The sequence below is a fragment of the Tetrao urogallus genome, assembly GCF_951394365.1.
Source record: "Tetrao urogallus genome assembly, chromosome: Z".
NCBI lineage: Eukaryota > Metazoa > Chordata > Aves > Galliformes > Phasianidae > Tetrao > Tetrao urogallus.
Window position 1 is genome coordinate 4,216,357 of NC_136816.1, and position 17,749 is coordinate 4,234,105.

Consider the following 17,749-nt stretch of genomic DNA (forward strand, 5'->3'; position numbering starts at 1 on the left):
TCTCAACAGGAAGTGAAATTCTGTTAGTAGGAACCATACGTAAGAAGGGATGCAAGCCCTGCTCCGCATCATGCTTCAGTAGCTCTGGCCTAACCCTAGCAACTCAGCTGAAGACAGCAGTCTATTACTATGTGTCTTAGTACTAGGCACACTAAGTAATTCCAGGACAGCCTAGGGCATTTTCCTCCAGTCACCATTCATGAAGAAGCTCCACTTCTAAAGGGAATGCCAGCATAGCTGCAACGCTATTCACTACAGTAAAACGCATGCATATAGATACACACACATGTTTGCATGCACACAGTGAGAACTGACATTTATATAGTGTGGCCCAGTCCAAGGACACCTGAAAAACCTAACAACTCTACTTCCTCCTTCTCTCTATTCTGTATTTAGAGCTCCCAGATAGGGCTTTTCTATAAAATTCTGGAGTATTGGAGCCTCTAGCTTTCGTGATGGAACTACATCCATCAAAGGAATACAAACAGGTTTGTCATAGCGAATGCTCAAGCAGACCAGGCCAGACATTTTCTGAAGTACTTGCCATACAGTCATCTACCAGTCAGCATTCCTGAGCATGCCTGTGTAGGTGACAGAGGTCTGCCAATGTATCCACTCTCTCATTTTATTTCTATTTTGCCTCCACCAGTTTATCTCTGAAGTTCAACATAACGTGTAAGCTTAAGATAGCCTCAAGAACTACTATCTCTGTGGTATTTAGCTTCTTTTTACACTTCACACTCCAGACTTCAAAGCATCACTCCGGACAGTCTAGCTCTTTAAACTTCAGCCTCAGCATGACTGTTCACACACAAACACAATTTTTGTGGTTTTTTTTCATTCAAGACAGCATAAACTGTCACAAAAGATTAATTTCAGTTTAAAAATTAAACTTCGCACTCTACTGTTGTGAAAGTTTGCCCAGACAGATAATTTGCTTACTCTTATGCTAGCAATGATGGTCTTATTCAATAAATTCATGGATCTCCTCTTTCAGGGCTCTTCGTCACCTCAGATCAATGGCCAAAATAATTCAAAGAAAATGAAGCACACACAAATGCCTTTTATATTGTACTCTAGCTGATGTGGAATATATACACAAGGACTGCACCTCCAAACACATAGTAAAAACAAACAAAAACCAGCTATCACCACGTGCCTATCACCAGTTTGTGTAATTTAAGGTTTGTCTCATTACCGTGAACATTCATATCAATCATCCTAGTTAAATCAGCGTAAGGAACACTCTAATTAGATTTTTTTCAGATGAATAATGCTTATTTGCAGTAGTCTTCAGGGAAGAAAAATTTATTCTCCCTTGCTTTGTATGCTTTATCTGGAACTGTGCATTATAGAAAATCACTCCCCCAGCATAACACACTGGAGGAAAAGGACAAGCTGGACACCTAGTTTTGCAGAGCTTCCATTCAGACAAAGACTTCCAAGAAGGAACAGAATAACCACTGCAGTCTCAGCATAAGAGCCACAGAATCTTTGTTAGAATTTTTGCCACTGAACATAATTTTAGCTGACTGGATTCAGCCAGTTCATTTATATAAGATTTCCTTCTGCAAGCAGGGCGGCTTTACATAAACACTGAGCCTTTAGGATCCACATTAAATTATACCAAAAGCACTGTTGGGTATATTAAATCACATCCTTCAAACTAGATGAAAGTGCTTGTGATACAGCCCAGCCAGCAGGACATTCAGCCTCTGGCAAGACCCAGCAAACCAGAAACAGAAGAGCTGGACAACTTTCTTGAAGATCTCTGCCCCCCAAGGAGGCCTAATTTTCTTGTTTTAATACTGTTTATAATTCAAGTTGCTTCTTTTATAGCACTCATTCACATCTCAGAAATCGATGTTCACACTTCAGACAGCAGAAAAGCATTATTTCCTTTCCCCTTCTAAAAGTCTAGATTTAAGCCTCATCAAATAGGCTATGAAGTACAGGGCTGTGAAGCTACTGTCACTAGTTCTATTACAAAGGAAAGTAACAAGCAGGGACATATGGGTACATGATAAATTTAATAGCTAAGTTCCACTTTCAGTATAACTCCAACCTATTTCAGTAGATCAGTATGCCACAGAACTACTTGCAAATGAGAACAGCTGCCAAGAACAGTTTGGCCACCCTGTAGAGGCCAATAATGGGAGAAACACAGCATGAGACAAGAAATTACAGTAAGCACTTCTAATGAGTCACAGCTCTAGTTCTTTATTTCATAGACTTTCTGAGGTCCATCTGAAATAGCCAATAGACACAGCTATCAAGTAATATCTTAATTGTGTGTTACTTATCTCCCTTAACTAACGGACCACGTTTCCTTGCGTGGCTCTTAGGCAATAGAGTTCACTGAAATCAGAAATGACTCAAAGTAACCCAGCACCACCACCCAAAGACAAGATCCTGGGACATATTAGGCTTACTGACACAGAAATAGAACTCTTTTTAAAAAAAAAACAAAAACAAAACAGTCACTTGAAATAACAGTTGAGAGAAAGTTTCAGGTCATAGTAACCAAAGAGAAAAAAGAACCCATTTTCAGTTTGATTTTGAATGCAGAGGGTTCACTATTAAAGACTCCCTGCACCAGGAAGACATCATCCTTTACAGGAAGATTTTAGGCCTTAGCAAGGTAAGGAAAACAATCCCCTTTCTGCATTTTGTCTGACAGAAGGCCTCCAAGGACTGCATCACCTCAGTTCATAAATACAGATATTCCTAGTTCGGCTAGGAAAACAACATCCCTTCAGAATACACCACAGTCACAGTACACTTGAAATTAGTGTACTAGCCTCCATTCTCTGTCTACTTGTAAGCAATGAATACACAAAACATTTGACAGTCTCCCCATCATACCACTGTATGGAGGAGATTAAGAGGCAAGTCCATGACTATTACCACAGTGAATTTGCACGGAGGCAGACCAAGAAGGCAGTGTAACCTGTTTCCACATGTTTTAGAAGAGGCACACTTAAGACACTTGCTCTGCAGCAGGTTTTTGTGTTCGGTATTAGAGCAACTTGTGCTATTTGTACCAAAACATGCAGTCCACTGTGCATCAAATTCTCTGTCACAGCAAAGCAGTTCGACTCCCTTACTGTAAACTACCTTCTGCTGCTAGAGTATGAGCTGATTGCCATTACTTGCTTTGGCAGCCCTCCATTAGAAATTCACAGAACCTTAACCTGGACATTTTCAGCTATTCTGAGAACAGAAATGGACAAAGGACTGGCAAGCTGATATTAACCCTCCCTGTCCTGGATAAGCTCACTCCCTTCCTCTCTTCTCCCCGAACATTTACTAGATGTTTTTTGGCAACGGGCATTGGTGTAGTGTAATTTTGTGAGGTACTTATCTTTGAAAGACAGAACTATTATTCCAATTGGAGGCATGTCCTAGAAAAGTAAAAAACTTAAATAGTTCCTGGAACAGCTTAACTGAATACTTCTCACAGTCTAGTCCTTGCTGAGGGAGAGAGAGCAAAGACAAACTTGCTCTCATATCAGATGGGCAAGTAAAGGTATGTTAAGAGCACTGTTATTTCCTGACAATTGATCTACTACAGACCTTCCTGGATTTCCTTGTTCAGAAGAGCTGATGGCATGATCTCACAGTCTTCCTACTTTTTGTACCATTTTGTACAAAATGAAGTACAGACTGCTGAAGATCATTACCATGATTACCAGCTTACTCATATGAAATGGTGATCAGACTGCCTGTAAGCTTCAGAGACAGAAATGGTGCAGTAGTTTAGCTAATCCTGAACATATAAAATAGCTGCCACGCCATCAGTTAAGATCTCTAAGTCTGAGCTCTTAAATGCTAACACAAGTGATCTTGAAACATGTTCTTCAAAACCAGCTCAAAAAGCAAACCTGAATGTTGACACTAGGATTCGAAGAACCTGTGCAGCTTTTCCAAGGCCTCATGTTCAGAAATCCAGAAATAATTATGCAAGCAAGTTAAGCACATTCTACTTATGCTTGGACAAACATCATCATCAGCCTCATTCCTACAGGAGGCTACCAAAGCTCACCTCTCAAGTAACACACTTAAGAAGTTTAAGCTTCACAATTAGTCAAAAATCAGCAGTGCCTCCCACTCCTCAAGCAGAAGAGTGAATAAAATGCTATATTTCAAGCTAAAGGAGTGTTACACCCTTTAAAGACAAATATACAACTGTTCTTAACAGCAGATTTTTGCTTACTACCTACGGGAATGAGATGTGTTGGCTGAGACTCTTCCAGCTTGTTTCTCAACCAGTCAAAATCTTGGTACCGCCGGCGAACAGAATATTCTGGCAAATCAAACTCAGCTCGAGTGGTCTGGAAAATAAGATCAGGATAAGTTTAGTGTACACAAAAACCCCTCAATCTCAAAATTTAGCAGCAATGCAACACAACCACCACTGATGAAGATGAGGACATACGAGCCTTGCACTGGAACTCCATCCCCAAAATGAAGTTTACAAGCTGCACAAAAGAAATGGCCTTTTAAGCAGAGGTAAAGTCAGCAATGAGAAAAATGAGTACTTGGGATGCATTCTTAGAGTTTATCAGTATTACAATACATGTTCCCAAGTTCTGCGGGGGCAGTCTGGGAAGATGAGAATATTGTGCACCATGTTAATCTCTTGGCAGTCACACATTTGAGGAGAATGTATGAAATCTTTATTCCAAGGACAAGACTACTTAGCAATCAAGAATTAAAAGCCAAGATAGTTCATGACTTGTTTACTTGTGAAGCAGTTTAACTGCAGGTGAGGAATGTTTCACCACTACTCTGTATTCCAGAAACCATAGGCTTGTTAAACTCCTTCAAGGCTATAAAATTAGAGCATAAGCCATTGCTAGGTTTGCTGAAGGAAAAGTTTTGTTGATTTTTGAGAAGAAACCAGCTTGTCTATATGAAATTCACACAGGGTATGCCAAATTTCAGTATGAGTATATTATGTTAAATAATTCAAGTTCCCATTCATTAAAACAAGGAGCTACATTTGCCATTACAAGTTTGAGGCAGAAGAGAGATATATAGAAAAACTGTTGGCAAGTCTGTAGAATAGAAACCGAACTTCATGGGGCTGCTCACACAGTATGCATTACAGTTGTCTAACAGCAGTAAACAAAGTGTGTACTAACTGGGGGAATCTGATGAACAACTCAGCAGATAGTCCTTACTGTGATGTCTCAGTGAGAAGTACAGCCCAGAGAAACCTAGAAAGTCATATTTAGTTGCCTGTAACAACATCAAGACCATCTTGCAATGAAAGCAGCGTGTTGGTAAAGCAGCATCGCACCTACAGCCAGACATCAAAAACTTTGCATTTTGGAGAACTCATCAGTTCTCCTAGCTTTCAACTAGTACTGAGTCCAGCACTAGGCTGTTTTGCGATTCCTAGCCATTGAAAGCCATGCTAAATTTCAGCAGTGATTTTGCATTTACTTCCAGACTGATGGCAACTTCCACATACAGCATTATTTGGAGAGAGCCAAGCGGGTGCCCTTTTAACACAGATCATCATTTCATTTGCTTTCTGGATGATACCAACTCTCCAGCAACTACACATCTGCCTATCGATCCTCACAGAGTATCCTGTGCAAGTTCTATGCCAGCAATCTCTTCAGGAAGAACCAGCAGCCTTAGCATGCCACCAGCAGAACAGTAGCTTTAACATACACTGAACAGTATGCTACTGTGGTATTACCTAAGAAATGATTTGTTTTCTGTTTCTTTGTACCTTTCTTTTCTTGAACAGAAGACATCAAGCTCACCTCATCCCTGTTCTGACCCGGTAGCTATGGTAAGAGTATATTTAAGTACAAATGCGAACATAATGAATGCTCATCAGGGAAGCATAAGTATTTGTGAACAAGGGACTGCCAAGACTTAGATATCCACTGTAGATTTGTATTTTAGTCAGCTACACATCAGAGCAGCACCAGCTTCTTTTAACACAGCAGAGTGCCTCAGCACAAATGAGATTTTTGATGCCTTATATAAAACACAGTGGCTTGGAGTAAGACACTGAGCCCTGGTACAATAGAATAAGATAATGCATACACATGTAAAGAGCCCTCATCAGCCAGAGCTGACTGCTTTGTTGTATTAGTGGAGAAGCTGTACTTCACTTTGCAGAAGATCATCTGAAATTGAAATGAAAAGTAACAATTTAATAGGAGAGCTTATGTGAACTGGCTGTGATAGGGTGAAGACCACTGAACAGAGATCATACAGTGAACGAGTAAATGAGTGCCTTACCCTGTAGCACAACAATGAAAATGAGGTGTCCAGTCTGCCAGCTTCGAGAAGCTTACTAACCAGTGTTCTGCTAACAGTTACAGCAAACCAGTAGGTGCTACTTAGTCTGGAAGACGGGAGGCATAATTTGAGAAGTTCTAATCTAAATCTTAGTATCAGTTTGTGTTCACCTACAGCAAACAGTTGCCTTTAGGCTACAAATAGATTTGTAAAGTTTTCAATTTTTCAGCTCTTGTCCGTCAGAAGGACCCACATAAAAACGCATCATATTCATCAGCATTTTAGTGTTTGCTGTATGAGCTGTCAAATCTAGAGAGCAAATAAGCTTTTCAAAGACTATTTGGACAGAACATAAGAGTCTTAAATCTTGGAGGCTTTAACCACATCTCACTAATGCTGAAAGAATTTGGATTTCAGATCAAACTGTTCATTAGCTTGGCACAACTTGTTTTTTCCAGACTGTTCACAGAGTGGAAGAGGGTCTTGCCACCACCCAGGGATGGTTTTTGACATATTCCTCCTGCTTTCTTACTAAGATTCATAAATCTCATTTTTCAAGGACACGTCTCACCCAAAGGAATTTGAGAAACTGACATGGCAGATCTCAGCCTCCCAAAAATAACGGTAAGACACTTCTGGAGATTTACTGAAGATTCCAGCACAGTTCCACTAAGTAAGCCTGGAATACTGCAGTGCTCAGTTTCACTTGTCAAAAAGCAGGAAGGATAACAGACACTTTCACCTCTTGTTGGAAGCACTAATAAGGCAAACGCCAAGACTTGGTGTTTCTTCTTTCTTGAAAAAAGTTAGTAGAGAAACCTAAAACTAGTTTGTGACAACTAGGCACAAGTAATCACTTTCCTCACTCCAGTTCTGGTCTTCTACTTACTAAATATTTTAAATGTACTTCCCCCATGTATTTAAGTATTATTTAAGTAGTTATAATTATTAAGTAGTATTTAAGCCATAGTAAAAAATTCTATTTAAAAAAAAAAAAAAAAAAAAGAATGGTGGGAGAAGGACAACAGTGCTGGTGTTAATAGTTTGTTCACCAGAATTTATCCCATTTGAAAAAGAGCATGATTTAACATCTGCACCCCTGTAGGGATCAAGCTACTCTGTGTACTCATCTATTCAAAGCACGCACTGGAAGCAAGGGCAGAAGGAGAGGAAAAAGAGAACAAGATTTCTACTTCAGCATTTGCTGGTTTGAAGGCAGCTCCATCCAAGCTGCAGAGTAACTGCAGGACAGTGAGGAATGGCATACAGCTGTTCAGATTTCCATGGAAGAAGGTACAGAAGAATGCCCTGCCCTTCTATAAAGCACAGTAAACGCAAAGTTCAAAATACTCCTATGTTTCTCTTAAGAGAGATGACTACATAGCATAAGGTTGATTTTCCCCCTTCCTGCCTCAGAAGAAACATCTTTTAGATAAAATCAGTCTTGAGTACACGTCAGTTTACTTGAAGGACACAGATATATTATCAAGAACATCTGGAGCACTTCAATCATTATAGCAAAGGCCATCTAAGTGCCAGCACAAGCTTCACCCATGCTCTCTTTTGGTTTCACTCATTTCCCCTTCTAAGAAAATGTCAGTTATCAGGAAGAAAACAAGGTATGAGAAACAGCAGAGTCAGGTCTGACTTGCTCACCCCATCCTTTCAGGAATTCTTATTCTGCTGCTGTAGAACATATTAATCCAGAAGACTTGCTGAGGAACACTACTTGGCTCCAGGAAGGAAGCTGTGAAGGCAGGGATACAAGCAAGACCAAGATAACTCCATACTTTCAGCTCTGCTTCACTGCAAGTCTGTTAGACTAAACTTTCTGGACCTTTCCGCAGCCACTACTACCTGCAGACAAAGATGTCAGTACATGGGGAGTCTGGGGCATACTGGAAGACCTCTGTTTCTGCCGTTGCAATAGAAGACCTTTCCCAAAAGAAGGAAGAAAAAAAAAAAAGCAAACAGGAAAATACTACTGCAGTCATGTTACACTCTTTCTCTACAGTAGTTTCCAGCCAGAGACTCAAGTATGTGTTACAGTAACAAAAATTACATTCTCCTCAGATGACTGGAACAAAACTTGCTCTACAGCTATGAACTACAACCTGAAAGTCGAACCATCAGCACCTACCCTGATCACAGCATCTAAGAATTATTCCTATGCAGCTCTTGCTGTGTTTAATTACTGCTTTCAGCTACAGTGGCTGACAAGGCAATTATCTTGGCATCAAGACTTGTTTGTACAGTAAGAATGAGTCAAGCCATTAATATTGTTAAACTTCCAACCAGATTTTTTCAAACAATAGTAGACTAGATTGTTGACCCAAGGGGTTAGCCAGAAGTTTACAAGAATAAGTAATAAACTCTAATAGGTGAGGTGATTGATGAGGACAAATAATGCACTGTTTTAAAATAGTATTGTAATGCTACGATACAGTAGCACTATGTGCTGCAGTGAGATGCAGAATAAAGCAAGTATTAACAGACAGGTAGGTAGATATGAAATCTGTATAGGTTTTTTAGATTAAGAAAAAAAAGGGACATTGAGTTAACACATCTGTTCTAAGGTAAATATCTTATCCACCTTCCAGATTCTGGTTTAAGTGAAGCTGTTGAAGCAGGTGAAGAGGAGAGCCATGAGATTATCAGTGGGCTGGAGTACATTTCCTATGAAGAAAGGAGGGAGGTGGGCTTGTTCAACCTGGAGAAGGTTTTGGGGAGACCTCACTGCAGCCTTACAGCACTTAAAGCATGCTTATAAGTAGGAGGGAGACCAACCAATTGTAATAGGACAAGGGGGAATGGTTTTTACACTAGAAGAGCAGAAATTTAGGTCAAATATTAAGAAGAAATTCCTTACTCCTCCTTCAACTTAAAACCATTTCCCCTTGGCCTGCTGTTATCGACCCTTTCAAAGAGTTGATTCCCCTGTTTGTAGGCTCTCTTTAGGTACTGAAAGGCTGCAATGAGGTCACCCCGCAGCCTTCCTTTCTCCAGGCTGAACAAGCCCAGCTCCCTCAGCTTGTCTTCATAGGGGGGCCATGTAAGTAAGTCACAGTAACATAAATCTTTCTGGACAAGTGGATAAGGTAGAATCACAGTGAAGCTAGCAGATACTTTTTACATTAGGTAACTACAAGTGCTCAAAGAAGATCTCAGTATTACTCAAAGTTGATGCTAATGAGAACATCTAGTTAACAGAAATTAAAGTTCCATCTGAGAATGCAGCAGGCTTTCAGTTTGCTCTTCCTACTATTATAATGAGGTCACATTAATAGCTGGCCTATACTGTTTGAAAAAACTTGTATACTTTCAGGAAACAGTAGCATTCTAACACTACTTAGTTCTAACTATCAACAACTGCAAGAAAGCTAGTTTACATTCAAGGATAAAAATTACAATATTGTGATTTAGATAAGCAGATGACCGAGGAAGTGTGATGGACATTTAAGCAAGTTTAAAGAATTTCAGAGCACAATTGACAAAATGAGTGAAGACTACCAGTGAATTAGCAAGAAGGGTCATTCCTATCAAGCAGAGGTAACTCAAATCAAATGGGTGTTGTATGAAAATTTTTCAAGCTAAAGAAACTGGCTTTTCAAGTTTACAAACAGTTCTGTTTAACAACAAGAGACAAGATCTAAGCTGACACATTAAAAGCTTTATATTACTTCACATACTGAAGCAGTCACAGTTCTGGTAAAAGAAGTAACACCATCAACACATTTATTACAATGTACTGAAAAACATTAAGTTCTAGTACTTAAGATAAAGAGATAGAACACAAGGTATAAACATCCAAAACACTGCCTTCAAAAACAAAACTTTACGAGGGAAAAAGCAATAGAGAAGGAGTTTGTTGCTATGTACCTTTGTTGTAACCCTATATGTGATGTAAGTCTCCATTGTGCATACGTGTTTTTTGGGATCATCAACGGCAACAAACAAGTCTTTTGCTTCCCCATCCAAGTCATCATCCAGCTGCAGTCTGTTGAGAAGAGATGAGGAGGAGGCTGGGCTAGAAGTGTCAACTGGTGTGCCATTGGGTAGACTGAGATCCTGCTTTGGAAAAAAAAAAAAAGTTTTAGATACATGAAGAGATTCACCATAAAGTGGTGTTATTAAAGATGCCTATGACAAGCTTCACTGATACGTCTTTTTAGCCATTACCCCTTCCACTACACCCTGGCAACTCTCCAAGTTTGCAGCTTGAATATTAAGTTCAAGAAATGCTAAGCTGTTCCATAAATTGAAAAGAAAGCACATTACCACACTACTTTCCCTTAATACTGAGCAAACCAGTTTACTTCCATGAGAAATCAGAGATATTGTTGAACCAACATAGACTTTGAAAATGAAGTAAGTAGGCAAATTAGGAGACCTACTTGTAAGACAGGCTTCGGATGAAGCAGCAACACTTCAGTTGACTGATGTGAGGTCAGCTTTCCCCTCAAATAATAGAGACTCCCATAACAGAGTCAGAAGGGCAAACCCCTATCAGTAACTTCCCATCCAGTTCACTAGACATACTTATGTGCACCTCTCTTCTAGAGTCTTAACACCCATGGATACACTGTGTTTGCTTGAATGTCCTCATCCCCAACTTTCCAATTCCAAGATTATCATCCAGTGCACAGGGGAAATAGAGGTTAAAAGAACCAGCAAGCAGCCATTGTAGGATGTGGCACACAAGGATTTGGGATGTCTGTAATTCCTTAAAACTCATCCAACAGCAGAAAACAGGGGTTTTAGATCAAACTTTGTATATCCCTACATCTTCAAGGCTTAGAATTCATATAAACCAGTTCTATGCATCTCTGCCCTGTTTGCATAGTAGAGCTAGCTGACCATGCATAACAGGTTGTATAAGAACATTTGACTAAAGTAAAAAAAAAAAAAGAAAAAAAAAAAAAAAAGAGTTAAATATTCAAGGCTCTTATTTACAGAGAAGATTGATTGCTGCAGATTGTATTGTTTTTAAGTAGTAGCACAAGATGTTATACATAGAATGTTTCCCTTGCAAGGACAAATGTTCCCCTGGATGCTAGACTTGGTAAAATATCACTACAGTTAGAGCAGCACCTCAATTAGTAGGTGTTTAGTTGAAGAACTACTGCTTAGCCACGGCCTCATCTACTCTTTATGTGGCTAAATGAAACATGTAATTTTAGCTAAGGAATTATTTCTGTGCAAGATCCCATTTGCTTATCAGTATTCCTTACACAGTTGTGGTTTATGTTCCAGCTGGACAAGGGTAATCCTCATCCTCAAAAGTCTTCCTTTCCTTAAGGGTTCAGAATTCTCTCTCAGGTGAGAGATGCAGGAACTTCTTATGAAGGTCTGCCTCTGACAATGGCTAAAATTGATGCTAAGTTGCTACCAGCCTTTGTTACAAACCCACCATGAGAACACTAGAATTTTAGAGACAGACCCTCTGACCGCCACAATTCCACAGAACAGTGCTTGTACCATTTCCCACTTTGAGGATTGCTTGTGTAATTGGGAGAATAATACTTTATAACTTAGACATTTGGGGGAAAGGGAGATCTAAATTACTGCCTACGAACAGACATTAGAAACATTCTCTCGGGTAACACTCAGAAGAGGCTGTGAACACATGAAACGCTGTAGAATTAACTCAGAAATGAAGGAGAAGGCAGGCACTAAGATGCTCTTTTAAGAGGGCAAAGGAGAAGGATGAACATGGCACAGCTTGCCAGCTCATATACGAGGTAGCTATCCTGAACCACACAAGAAGCATCTGGCTCAGACTGAATATAGAAGGAGCCTGTATAACAAGAACATGCAATGCCACAACAACTTGGAAGAAAAAAGTTCTGCTAGAATCAGGAAAACAGAATAAGCAAATGTAAGGGTAAGAGGAGAAGCAAGAGATGGCTACAGAAATTCTGCAGTTCAGCTAGACAGGCAAATTTGGCTAAGCACAGTAAAGAGCAATGAAATCCCTGGGACACTGCAGCAGCTGTAGACAAGTTTATTCTTACTTCCAAAAAGAACAGGCAGCTCTTGACTGCCCATATGCAATATGCATTAGTGTAAGATAAGTTGTGCCAGAACTGAAGCAAGTTCTAAACTTACAGTATGGAAATGAATTAATTGTGGAAACAGTTTAAACGTGATCGAACAGGAGATTCTTGAAAGCCTGTAAAAAAAACCCTTCCAAAAGGCAACTTAGGAGATTCCACTGTGTTCTTCAACTTACAACAATTCTACATCAAGTTGTTAGAACAACTGGAAGAAGGCTTAAAGGTGAAACACATGGCTTATAGGCACAAAGTCAAGAATTTTTTTCACCAGTTATGTTGGAAGTCTACAATAACCGTATTAACACACCTTGCACTATTTAAGCAGATCGAAGGTCTGTGAAGGCTGGAATCCAATCTAGTCTACTTGAGTATGTTCTTGAAGTCATAGTACTGTGAAACGTCTCAGGTCTTAAAACAAAGGCTGTGAATAGTTTCACCCAATTTTGGCTTTGGATTAAATGCTCCAATCTAGATTAAGCATAATTTCTACACTACCTCTGATTAGGAGCTGGAAAGCTGCAAGCTGTGGCTGGAGAAAGGACAGAAGAAGCATATATGTAAAATGCTACTACGCTACACAGCCTCACTTCTGATGGCAAAAGCCTTTCCCCAGTCAGTCAGGGCTGGCATCATGCACTGTTGTTTAGCTATGTCTCAGCAGCTGAAGGTCAAGTCAGAAGCCACCTGTTTGTCCTTAGCAATGGGTGGAGCCTCCAGGCTAGCTGCACAAAATAAGGAACTGCTGGAGTCTTTGTTTAGGAGCAGGCTAGATCCCTTTGTTGAAATCTCAACCGTTGCTAGAAAGTAGGCTTTCAAGCGTCATAGCAGATGGCCCTCCAATATGAGTTGTCTCAGCCTGTAATCCTGACACAGAGCACTTCTGCATCATGTTAATTGGCAATGGCATTCTTCCACAAGGTTTGCGGGATTTTTGCAGTTGGGGAAGCAAGACCACATCATCTGTTCTAGCCTACTTTTACCATAGAAAGAGGAGTCAGTCCTGCAAAGCTTGGCAGGAAAAGAAATATGCATCCATCTGCACTTCCTGCCAGCACAACTGTAATATCTAAGAGCATTTGAAATACTGCTAATATTAAATGTTTCATATAACAAGAGTCTGGCTTCAGTTCCAGGGACTCATGCATCAGCTTCATCTTCGGCAGAACAAGGTAGCTACTGTTCTAATAACATAGCTGCATTATGAGATCAGCACAGTCCAAGTTCTAGCAGGTACCTACTGCTTACAAATATAGATATTTTTAAATATAGATATCTATATGCTTATAGATAAAGAGCCTTTTTCAGGCAGCACCTACTAAAGTAAACTCTTCCTGCCACGAATCAGAGCAGAACCACAACAGTGATGAGAAAAGGCAGCTTCTGGTTCCAGGTAAATGGAATGAACAACAGGTTCTTTCTGCAGACTCTGAGTCCCAGGAATTATCTCAGAATATTTCCTCAGATTTCAAATCTTCTTCTACTGTAAATAAGAAAAATTCCTCACCTTCTTAGACCACCTGCCACCTGCAGAAGCAGGTCAGGTGAAAGTCTAGCAAAGCCTCGGTTACAACCTATGGCAGAAATAAGTCAACATTCAGACATCCAGGCCTGTGATTACTGCTCGAGTCTTCTGTGCACAGCTCTACAACTACCTACTGATAATCAGACTCTGCACAGATTCTTGTGGAGTTTACAGAACTCATCAAAATACCCAGACTTTTGGATGCATGAGATGACTCTAGAAGCAAGGATTTGGTTTCCTAGCATGCAGCACAAACAGGAGCTAATGTCTGCTCTAGATCCATGAGCCCTGACAACTATACAGGCTGCTATTTGGTAAGGAAGCAGCTTCATATTCTTCTGTTGGATCATTCAGCCCAAACACTATGACTGGTTAGCCTGCCCAGAAATATCCTAAGTCTTTCAAGAAACTGAATTTCAGCTGAATTTTATAAACTTGACGCCAGTACGTGATATGCAGAATGAGTAGGTTAGTTTCCAGATGATCTTATCTTCTCCCTCCTGCATGTCCTCAGGACACTTTCCAAGACTCTAGATTTACACAGCAGCTTGAATCCACATGAAGTAAAACCTCAAGAGCTTGATATTCATTCTTCTGGAAGGCAGCATCCCCCCCACTGGAATAGTACACACCAGAGGGAGAATGCATTTAGGATGCAATCCTAGAAGGCTAAAAGCAGGATCTAAGTTTTGTAGGCTTTGGTTTATTTTCAAGTGAAGATCATGTATTCTTCAGCCCAAAATCCCAGCTTCTAAAAATTCAACTTCAGTTTTCACCTATCCTGAGTTAGCAAGTGAGTAGCTTACCTGGATAGTAAACCTACTGAAGCAGTTGTCCACAAAGAAAATGAAAGAGGTGGTTCCACTAGGTTTGAGTCATAAAATCATTAAGGTTGGAAAAGATCTCTAAGATCATCTAGTCTGGTTCACCTGCCACCAATTCGGCCAAGTAAACAATGTTCCTTAGCATCACATCTCCACATTTCTCGAACTCCAGCAGGGATTCTACTACCTCCTTAGGCAGCCCATTCCAGTGCCTGACCAGTCTTTTGGAGAAGTTTTTCCTAATGCCCAACCTGAACCTCCCCTAGTGTAATTTGATGTCCTTCCCTCTTGTCCTATCACTGGTTACTTGGGAGAATAGATTGAGCCCCACCTCAACACAGCCTCCTTTCAGGTATTTGCAGAGGGCAGTAAGCTTGCCCCAAGCCAGTTTCCTCAGTCACTCCTGGTAAGTTTTGTGCTCTAGTCCCCTCACCAGCTTTGCTGGACTTCTCTAAACATGCCCCAAGGCCTCAGTGTTTGTAGCAAAGGGTCCAAATCTGAACAGAAAACTCAAGGTGCAGCCTCACTAGAGAGAAGTACAGGGGGACAGTCACATCACTGGTCCTGCTGGCTATGCTGTTTCTGATACAAACCAGGATACCACTGGCCTTCTTGCCCACCTGGGCACACTGCTGGCTCACGTTCAGTGAGTGTCAACCAACACACCCACATCCTTTTCCACTGCAAAGCCTTCCAGCCACTCTGCCCCAAGCCTGCAGCACTGTACGGGGTTGTTGTGCCCATAGTGCCAGGATCAGACATGTTGAACTTCCTCCCAGCTAAGTGTCATCTCCAGTCTTACTGAGGGTACACTTAATTCCCTCATTCAGGTCATCAACAAAGATATTAAGCTGGACGGGTCCTAGCGCCAACTCCTGTAAAATATCACTCATGATGGGTCACCAGCTGGATTTCACTCCATTCACCATCACTCCCTGGGCCTGGCCATTCAGTCAGATCCTTACTCAGCAAAGAATGTACCACAGGCTGTCAGGTTTCCCAGGAGAATACTGTGGGAGACATTGTCAAAGGTTTTGCTGAAGTCTAGGTAGATAGACTACAACAATAGCCTTTCCCTCATCCACCAGGCGTGTTACCTGGTCATAGAAGGAGATTATGTTGGTCAAGCAGGACTGGCCTTTCAAGAACCTATGCTGGCAGGGCCTGACCCCCCCAGTTGTTCTGCACATGTTGCGTGATTTCACTTAAGATGATCCTGGCACCAAAGTCAGGCTGACAGACCTACAGTTTGCTGGATCCTCCTTATGACCCTTCTTGTAGACAGGGGACACACTGGCAAGCCTCCAGTCCTCTGGAACCATTTGGTTTACCAGGACCACTGATGGGTGGAAAATGGCTTGGTAATCATCTCTGTCAGCATCTTCAGGTGGATCCCATCTGGCCTCACAGACCTGTGACAGTCCAGGTGGAGTGACAAGTCTCTGACTGTTTTGATCTGAACTTTGAGGGGTTTATTCTGCTCTCAACCCAGACTTCCAGGTCAAGAGCTGAGTATCCCAAGGACAACAGGTCTGGCAATTAAATGCAGACACAAAGCAGATATTGAGAACTTTCCTTATCCTCAGTGGTCATGTTTCCCACCACATCTAGTAAAGGATGAACATTAATCCATTTGTGAAAAGATTTTTTGTTCTCTTTCTACAGTGGCCAAGTTGAGCTCAACTGAGCTTTAGCCTTCCCATTTTTTTCCCTGCATATCCTAGCAATTTCCTTGTTCTTTTCCCGAGGTTGCCTGTCCCTTCTTCCTCAGGAGGTAGATTTTCTTTTTTTCTCATGGAGCATCAGAAAACATTTCCTAATCAGCCACAATTCTTCTTTCTCACTGGCTCATCTTACTGCATGGGAGGGTGAGGGAACAGCCCGCTCCTGCACCTTTAAGACTTCTCTATCAAGGAGCGTCCAGCCCTCCTGTACCACTTCACCCTTCAGAACTGAATCCCAAGAGACCTTCCCAACCAGTGTCCTGCACAGTTCAAAGTCTGCCCTTCAAAGTCCAAGGCAGCAGTTTTGCTGGGCCCTCTTTCTGACTTCATGAAGAATTGAGAACTCTTATGATTTCATGGTCGCTCTACCCAAAACAGATCCCGACCTCCTCATCTCCCACCAGACCTCCTCTGTTTGTGTACAACAGATCTAGCAGGTGAGCTCCTTTACCAGCTGCAACAGGAAGTTGTCTTCTACACACCCTAGAAACCTCCTAGACTGGTTCCTCTGCACTGTATTGTATTTCTAGCATAAATTAAAGAAGGTGAAATTGCCCATGAGAACAAGGGAAGGCAATCACTCATTTTGTGCCAGCTGCTCACAGAACACGTCATCCATCTCTTTATCCTGGTTAGGCGGTCTATAACCGACTCTCACCAGGATGGCCACCTTGGTGGCCTTCCTCCTGACCTTCACCCGTGGAGACTCAACTTTATCATTCCCAGTTCAGAGCACTACAACACTGAAATGCCCTCTAACAAAGAGCCACACCACCACCCCTCCTTCCCTGCCTTTCTGAAGACTTTATAACCATCCACTGCAGCACTCCAGTCGTGAGAGCGATCCCACCATGCTTCAGTAACGACAACTAAGTCATAGTTTGCCCAATGGCTTCCAGCTACTCTTCTTTTACAGAAAAGAAGGCTCCAGGGAGATCACATTGTGGCCTTCCAGTACTTGAAGTGAACATATGAACAGGAGGGAGCATGACTGTTTAAAAGGGTATAGGAAGAGGGGGAATGGTTTTAAACTAAGATGGGGAGATTTAGGTTAGATATTAGGAGGAAGTTTTTCCACACAGAAGATGGTGATGCACTGGAACTCCTCCAGGTTGCCCAAGGAGGTTGTGGCAGCCCAATCCCTGGAGGCATTCAAGGCCAGGCTGGATGTGGCTCTGGGCAGCCTGGTCTGGTGGTTGGAAACTTTGCGCATGGCAGGGAGGTTGAAACTAGATGATCACTATGGTTCTTTTCAGCCCAGGCCATTCTATGATTCCATTATCTGGTTCTACAGTTCTACTGTTTGTTGCCCAAGCTGCTTGTATTGGTGAAGATATACTTCAGCTGAGCCACCTG

At 41.4% G+C, this 17,749-nt stretch overlaps 1 protein-coding gene across 1 annotated transcript in view; it reads right to left on the minus strand.

Annotated features, from left to right (window-relative positions):
- SNX30 (sorting nexin family member 30) overlaps window positions 1-17,749 on the minus strand; it is a gene marked incomplete at both ends in the record, with an annotated part of 49,922 nt that overhangs the window by 16,011 nt on the left and 16,162 nt on the right. Inside the window, 2 exon segments of the mRNA XM_079548953.1 lie at window positions 4,224-4,334; window positions 10,147-10,335. Of these exon segments, the coding sequence (XP_079405079.1) occupies window positions 4,224-4,334; window positions 10,147-10,335 (300 nt within the window).